The sequence below is a fragment of the Medicago truncatula genome, chromosome 5, assembly GCF_003473485.1.
Source record: "Medicago truncatula cultivar Jemalong A17 chromosome 5, MtrunA17r5.0-ANR, whole genome shotgun sequence".
NCBI classification, from domain to species: domain Eukaryota; kingdom Viridiplantae; phylum Streptophyta; class Magnoliopsida; order Fabales; family Fabaceae; genus Medicago; species Medicago truncatula.
Window position 1 is genome coordinate 14,219,291 of NC_053046.1, and position 8,414 is coordinate 14,227,704.

General features: G+C 33.2%; 1 protein-coding gene across 1 annotated transcript; it reads right to left on the reverse strand.

The window, feature by feature from the left end:
* Nucleotides 1–3,183: 3,183 nt before the first annotated feature.
* Nucleotides 3,184–7,331, reverse strand: LOC11407076 (F-box protein At1g70590). Its single transcript, XM_003613089.4, has 4 exons — nucleotides 6,731–7,331; nucleotides 5,160–5,293; nucleotides 4,778–4,960; nucleotides 3,184–3,642 (listed from the first exon to the last, which is right to left on the reverse strand). The coding sequence occupies exons 1-4, from the start codon at nucleotides 7,233–7,235 to the stop codon at nucleotides 3,478–3,480; spliced, it is 987 nt and encodes a 328-aa protein (XP_003613137.2). The 5' UTR covers nucleotides 7,236–7,331; the 3' UTR covers nucleotides 3,184–3,477.
* Between the last annotated feature and the right edge of the window lie 1,083 nt (nucleotides 7,332–8,414).

Consider the following 8,414-nt stretch of genomic DNA (forward strand, 5'->3'; position numbering starts at 1 on the left):
ATAATTTACTTTGAGCTCATTATCATGAGTGATATCTCTTGAAATGTTTTAACTGTTTCTACCAATTTACATCTAAGATAATCTGAATTATTGTTGTTGTATTAGCCAGCACAAATGTATTTGATTGATTTGGTCTGTTGATAGTATTCTTCTCAGTATACTATGAGTTGATGGGGTGGTGGCTGTTTAGAGATTATTTATAATGGATGGATATTTAACTTTCTCAAACTTATTTGTTTACTTACTTTGTTCATTAAATATGATCTCTACCTCACATTTTCGATAGTGCAAAGTCTTATAATAAGGGAAATGTTAACTAGTGCTCTTGGGGCACTAGTTAAGGACCTTAAATGGAGTAATTTTTTTATGAAAATTTGTGTAATTAATGCATTGGAAATTGAAAACTTTGATATTTTTAAAGAATAACTACTTAATTTAATATGCTTAAAGAATACCCTGAGAACACTCGTTAACAAACCTTTATCATAATTTATATGAACTACGAATTACGATATTTGATAATTTGTAATTAAGTCTCTTCATTCTACATTTCCAATTCAATTCCCTTTTCTTGTGATCTCCATTCCCAAACAAGGGATTAGGAGATCTCAAAATCATTTTATTAAGTTAAAGAATTGCATCCAAAGAAACTCCAACAATGTGAATCCCATGTATACTCCACCAAAAATATATAGTTGAGCCTTTGGCATGCCTAGTCATTTAAAAACTTTCAAAAAATCAGGCAGATAAGTTCATTTTGCCACAACAAAAATAAGAGATCTTTGCGGGAAGAGAACAATCCAAGTGTATGTTATGATTAGTGGCTGCGAGACTACCAAATCATGGTTTGGTGCTGAAGGAGGTATCAGAGTTGGTGGAGAAAGAGTCTTTTTGCTGCCAAACCCAGTTACACACTGTATTTTGACAGATTTGGATAATATACGAAGGCGGAATGAGAAATTACCCATATTCACGATGAACCGTCCGTCACTCTACCAGCAGCCCTCATCAAACAGAGCCATCACTAGTTGTAGCATTCGTTTTCCTCGACTGAAGAATTCAATATTTCGATTTATAGTTGTATGCATGCATTTTATTGACCTAAAAAGTCAATTTGCTTATATTTAGTATATCTCAATCAACTACTATTATAAAAAGGGTAGTGTTAAATGGGCACATGTTAAGAAATATTTTTTAAAATTTTGTGCATTTAATTGATTAAAAAGTTAAAGTTTAAATGCAATGTACATATTCCAATCAATTATTTCTATATTTGAATCATTAACTTGTGCCTCATCTCCTCTAAAGAACACCCTTCATCGATAGATTTACACGACATAAATCTAAAACTTGTGACATTCAAATCTCAAACCCAACCATGTGTCGACAGCAGGGACAGACTTATGGTTATGATTCAGTCATATCTTATTTTTCGTGCAACAAAATATAGATATTCTCCTTGGATTTGATCATTGTAAAAAAAAAATTGTTTTGAAAAATCCCCCTAAGTCAGCTGACTGTGCATTTTGCTGATGTGGCATGCAAAGTCACCTTTTTCGAATGACGTGGCGCTCCGACCGTATAAATTTTTTTATTTGGTACACGTGACATTTATGATTTTTTTTTAAATCTTAAAAAATTTAAAAAAACGAAAAAATATTATAAAAAATGAAATAAATTCTGGAAAAATAAAAATATTAATAAAAATTATTAAAAAAGAAAATAATTATGGAAAAATTAATAAATATGAAAAAAAATCTGGTAAAATGAAAAATAATGAAAAAATCTACAAATATTTAAAAAATATGGTAAAAATGAAAAAAATCTAGAAAATTTAATAAAAAATGAAAAAATTAATATATTTAAAAAATTCATATTTCCATATTATTTTCAATTGCGGAAAAATTAAAAAAATTTGGAAAAATGGAAAAAATTCATATTATTTTTCGATAGTAAGAAGTTTTAATTTATAAAATAATGAAAAATTCGGCAACTTAAAATATTTCGAAATATATGAATATAATAAGAATAGAATTAAAAATGAAAGTTCAGATTTTTCTTTCGAAATTAAAAAGTTTTTTTTTTATACAGAAAATCAAAATATTGGAAAATATTTTCATAATTTAAAAAACATAACATTAGATCATGAAGAATAGAATTAAGGGCTTGTTATTCAACAGTATAACATGACATAACCAGTGACAATCAATATCCATTGTCTCCTGTTATTCATTTAGATTATATTTTTGAATAAAATAAAATTCTAGAAATTAATTTTCAAAATCAAAATAATTATATAATAATATATTTTTGATTTTTTTATAATTTTAATTTAATTCAGATTTTTTTTTAATTTTTTTGAAAATTTTGATATATATTAATTTGGGTTAATTAAGTTTTTAGTCCCTATAAATATTCACAGTTTTGTTTTTAGTCCCTACAAAATAAAATCACACTTTTTAGTCCCTGTGACATTTTCCTTAAGCATTTTAGGGACTAAAAATGCTGATGGAAAAATTTTATAGGGACTAAAAATGCTTATGAAAAATTTTATAAGGACTAAAAATGTTGATGGAAAATTTTATAAGGACTAAAAAGTGTGATTTTATTTTGTAGGGACTAAAAGCAAAATTCTGAATATTTATAGGGACTAAAAACTTAATTAACCCTATTAATTTTTTCATTTTTTTTATTAAATTTTCTAGAATTTACCAGATTATTTTTATTAAATTTTCTAGATTTTTTTCATTTTACCAGATTTTTTTTTTATTTTTCCATAATTTTTTTAATCATTTTTATTTATATTTTTCATTTTTTAAAAAAAAATTAAGAATTTTTTTAATATCATAAATGCCACATGAACCCCATTAAAAAATAAAAATAATTATACAGTCAGCGCGCCACATCAGCAAAAATGCAGTCAGCTGACCTAGTGAAGTTTTTCAAAACAATTTTTTTACAAGGACTGAATCCAATTTTTTATTTTTTTATTTTTTTTATAGAAGGCAAAATCAAAAATGACCTATATTACAGTGGGTAAAGGCCTATTAGCAACGAACATGGTTGGTTGAGCATCAGCAATGAACATGGTTGGTTGAGCATTAGCAATGAACCCAAGTAGATAATTTTATGAAGTCAAGTCAGACGACAGACAGGTGCTACTTCACAATCATCCTCCCTGTATAACATAAAGAAGCTGCAATCATATAAGGACAGACAAAAAGCTGTTTGTATTCTACTCTGCACAGTACTATTATGATCTGAAGAAGAATTTATCAACAGTTCATCTTATAAAACATCTATAGATACATGTAGCCTTTTTTAAGGAAGAATATCTTGAGATACACTGATTTATATTGGTCGAACCGTCGAACAGAACACAAACTATAAGTTAGACATTAAATACATTAAGACCACTTCGTCCGTATGATGCACGGTAAAAGTAATGCAACTTCTTGTTCACAAATAAGGTTTAGCTCAATTTGATGGCAAAGCACGCCAACTATCAGCTAGATGCATGGCATGATTGTGTGAAGCAGCAGAAATCCGATGAACAATTACATTCTTTACATGAGCAGCACCCTTTTCACCAGCGCGACCAGCAAGTTCTAAGTACACCAAAGCCTTTATCATGTCTCCCTCCTGTGCAGATATAATTTAATACCTCCGTTAGAAAGACATCATAATCAAACATTAAACAGTGAAGTCTCAGATATTGTTCCTCGTATCAGACTTAATATTAGAACCTTTAAGTTGTCAATAATCATTACCATAACTTTTAGTTATTGCTGAAAACTATTCCGATAGTATAATTGAATTCCAGATAAGATTGTCAAAATAAATTCAGCCAATAGAAAATTTGAGGCAACTGATTGCAAAATTTGGAACCATGGTTGACAAACTCGGGATTTCACCAAATATCGTTTGGGTTTTAAAAAAGCGCAAATCGTAAGATCGTAACACAGATCGTAAGATCCCACCAAATACACAAAATTATAGGAATAACTGAGGAAAATAACCTTACCATAATTTTTTTTGTTAATTTAATCATAAAGATGAGAGTTTGAACAAAACATAAATTATACAATGCAATTTCTCTCACTTAAAACCCACTGAGTCCAAAAAAAAAATGCAAGTTCAATGTATCCCTCCCTTTCAATGATAAACGGGTCAAACTCCAAGTCAAAACATGTGAAACTGGGCTGTGAAGGTGGGAGCTGTTCCGGGTCAGCCGGGTCGAGATGTACAACCCAGGTTGAGAACGTGTGAAAACGGCGCAAGGGAAAGCGCCGCTCCCACGATTCCAAGATCTTCCTCTGCGCGCACCGCTCCGGCACGGTGGAGAGAGAAAAACACATGAGATCTCACAATCTATATCACGCTCTTAACAACCATTCTTGGAACAACAAATGTCTGAATGCTGAATTGAAACATAGCCTCAAATAAATAAGCACTACTTAATATCAGATTTTGCACTGGTCAGAGTGTATGCCTATATCTATTGAAAACTAGATTAACAACGGTCTGGAACATTGAGCCTGATGCAACCAAGAAACATTGAGTAGAACCAAAGTATACGAGAAAGCCAAACCAAAAATGACTACCAAATGACCGCAGTTTCTAATTGACAAGCTTAAAAAACAAATTAGTGTGGCAAGATTATAAATTCTAAAACAATACCGTGATGTCCAGTTTCATAAGAGACGTTTTGACTGTTTCAACAATTCTCTGGCACATATTAAGAGTAGAGGTATAGCACAAAGGGATAAATACTTACAGAGTAAAGAGCAAGTCCATGCTCAAATTGAGCTTTAGTATGACCACGATCTGCAGCCCGCTTCATCCACTTTCTTGCTATTTGATGATTGCGTGCCATTCCTTCCCCAAAAGAGTAGCACAAGGATATATTGTACATAGCACGCATATACCCACCTTCTGCAGCTTTCATATACCACTTAACCTATTCCAGGAGAAAACTTGTTAACATAAAAAATAGGAATATAATATTATGATTTATGACAATAAAAGAACCAAATATATGCAATATTATATGTCAATTCTTTCTCAAACAATAAACCATGCAGATTTCCTAGCTTCTAACCCCTCCCTGATTATTTGTAGTTAAAAATTGCAGTACAGAAAATGAATAGAGTACCAACCGCTTCTCTTATATTGCTTCTATTCCCACCAGCTCGATGAAGACAGAGAGCAAGTTGGTACTGGGCCCGGATATTCCCACCTTCGGAAGCTTTATATAACCATTTTAAAGCTTGCTCAGTGTTTGGAGGTTCAACTGCATAGCATAGGTATACCTTTGTTAGACATAAACTATCATCATAATTTTCTTTTCCATTCCATTCAAAGGATAAACTAATACTCATTAAAATTCACAAAAGATATACACACGCTACTATAAAAAGTAACAGCTTGCCCTATATATCATTTCCTAATAGCAAACAGAAGAACTTACGAGGAAGCCTGTTGCAACAGCTTCTGTATTATCGGTTTATACAAAAGATCCCAAAAGAACTTCTTAGCAAGTATAATCCAAACACCAAATTAGCTTATCTATAATGAATTCAGCCCTTCTACAATGAATAGTTAGTAAAATAAGAAAATCATTGATTGGTATTTCATTTATCTATGATTTGTTACGCATGTGTATAACCATTAATATGTTCATCGATAGTTGATATCACTCACTTTATTCTTTGAAGTGAGTTGTTCACTTTGGAAGAATCGGATGCATCTAAAATAACTTTTCAATCTTATGAAGCACCAAGACTATGGATAAGTTTTATGAAGCACCAACACTTCAAATCGAAAGTGTGTCTGGTTGTTAAGAGTCCCACGTTGGATGAGAGATGACTTGAAGATATTTTTAAACATGGAGGCAATCCTCACCTTACGCCGGTTTTGTGGGGTTGTGTTAGGCCCAATCACAAATTTTAAGATGGAATCAGAGCCTATTCAAGATATGTTGGGTCGCCTATCGGATTTTCGCTATCAGGCCACTAGGGTCACACTCCAGATGTCCAGTCTTGGGCGAGAGGGTGTGTGTTAAGAATCCTACATTCGAAGTGATATGGCAGAAGCCAGTTATGTGGGGTTGTGTTAAGCTCAACCACAAATTCTAAGACTGGTATCCGACACCGACACAACACTAACACATGTGCTTACACTCGATAACTTCCATTTTCTTAAATTAATGTGTCTATATGTCAGTGTTGTGTCTAGTGTATGTATAAGAGCTTCATAGGATAAGTTTAAAAGAACGATGTTGATACCAAGTTGAATGAATGAAAACATGGTCAGGTCTCCTACAAACTATTTTAGATAAGAGCTATGTAGCACCAACACTCGGATCAAAAGTGTGTTTGGTATCAGACACCGAGTCACTGACACATTTAGTTATATTCAATCACTTCCATTTTCCTAAAATATTACTTGTGTCTACGTGTCACTGTCGTGTCTGATGTCAACCAATGTGTATGTGCTTCATAGGATAAGCTAAAAAGAATGATGTTCATCCTAATTTTGAATGTATGCAGTATACAACAGCAATGTGCTTAGACAGAACCTATGTCTAGATACCAACCAGCAACAAAACACAAAATCCAACAGACTCATATATGATTATCAAAATTCCATTCTCTACAACATAATTATAGATAAATATACTAAAACAAAATCAGCTACAAAAAAATTAAAAGATTGAGGAATTGAAAACCTTGAAGATACGAAATCCCCAAATTACACTGAGCAGAAGCATTTCCAAGGTGAGCAGCCATAAGATAAAAATCAAGAGCTTTATCTTTCTCTCCTTTCTCCCAATGAATAAGCCCAGCATCCACCATAGCAAGAGCCGAACCCTTCGCCGCAGCTTTCGTAAACATCTCAAGTGCCTTCTCCGTATTCTTCCGAACTCCACGCTTTCCATGCTTCAACCGTTTCCCCCACATGAGCATCACCATAGCCTCGCGTAACGGTCGTAGCGCCTCGCACCATGAGCGGCATACCAGGGAGGCGGATTCGAGGTTGGGGTGGTCGAAGGAAGCAGAGATTTTGGTGAGGATGTCGTAAGGGAGGGAGGAGAAGTCGGTGGAAGAGGTGGTGGATGAGGAGGAGGAGGAGGAGGAGGAGCAGAGGCGGATAGAGCGGGAGGGTGAGGGAAGGGGGAGGGAGGTGAAAGGAGAAGAAGAGGAAGTGCAAGGCCAAGTTTGGTTGTTGTTCATTTGTGAGGCGGTGGTTGTGAGTTTGTGTGGAGAGTGGTTGAAGGAATAGTCGCGAGTTGATGGATGGATGGTGGGTGTGTCCGTAATTTGATTCTTAAGTCTTCAGTTATATATTTTCATTTGCATTTTACACTACATTTCATTACGGTTATTAAAACTTTTTTTCTTGGTCAAGTTACGGTTATTAAACTTCTTTTTTTTAAGAGGCTACGGTTATTAAACTTAAGGATAATGTTAACCGGTGCCCCTGAAGCACGGGTTAAGAAAATAAAAAAAAAAGTTTTAAATTAAAAGAAATACTTTTTAAACTTTTAATGAGTTGATTACACAAGTTCCAATGTGATTTTATTATATTGGTTTCTTTAACCAGTGCCTGAGGGTGTTGGTTAACATTACCCAAAACTTAATTCATTTTTGTTACACGTAAATGAGATACAACCTCAAATTTTTTACTTTGATGTGAATTTTTATCATTCGATTACTTGACAACAAGGAAAAAATAGTTCCCCTACGAGAAAGATGTTTATAACATTTTATTGATAGTAATAGTTTTAATACAACAAGAGATAAATAATGGAATTAACTATGTAAGTGACTTCTTTTGTAAAAACATTAGCCGCCGCGCAAAGAGATCCCGACATGCATCTATGATATTACCTAGGGGCGGTTCTACCGTATGGCGATCTCGGGCGGTCGCCCAGGCTCGATCGATAATCAGTGGCGGATCTTCCTTGGTACCCCAAGGTTTCTATATATATTATATCCGACATATTATTCACATCATTTTTCAGTTGGCGCAGTGGAAAAGCAGTTATAGTTACTTTTGCTCTCCCAGGCGTCGCGTGTTCGACTCTTCTATCTTCTCCCTTTTTTATATTTCTGTCATATATTTACTTTTTTGTCAAAAAAGGTCCATGGAGGGATTTGACCTGCACCATACTCATGTAAATTATACCACTAAATTAGTTAACATTTTTTATATATCTTTCAAACAGCTTAATATATATTTCATAGAATTTTGGCACCCCAAAAAATAACTCAAGATCCGCCACTGTCGATAAATCCTTCAAACAGCTTAATATGATAATCCTTTTTTATTTTGATTTATGACTATTTATATATATTTTTTTTTTTAAGGAAGGAATTTATATATATTATGTCACATGTGAATTTGCGATA

Excerpts from the sequence above, each read along its gene's own strand:
- LOC11407076 (XM_003613089.4), bottom strand. The coding sequence starts at position 7,235 with ATGAACAACAACCAAACTTGGCCTTGCACTTCCTCTTCTTCTCCTTTC. Across the intron at positions 5,294-6,730 it reads GGGGATTTCGTATCTTCAAG|TTGAACCTCCAAACACTGAG; the intron begins GTTTTCAATTCC and ends TATGCTATGCAG. Across the intron at positions 4,961-5,159 it reads GAAGCAATATAAGAGAAGCG|GTTAAGTGGTATATGAAAGC; the intron begins GTTGGTACTCTA and ends CTCCTGGAATAG.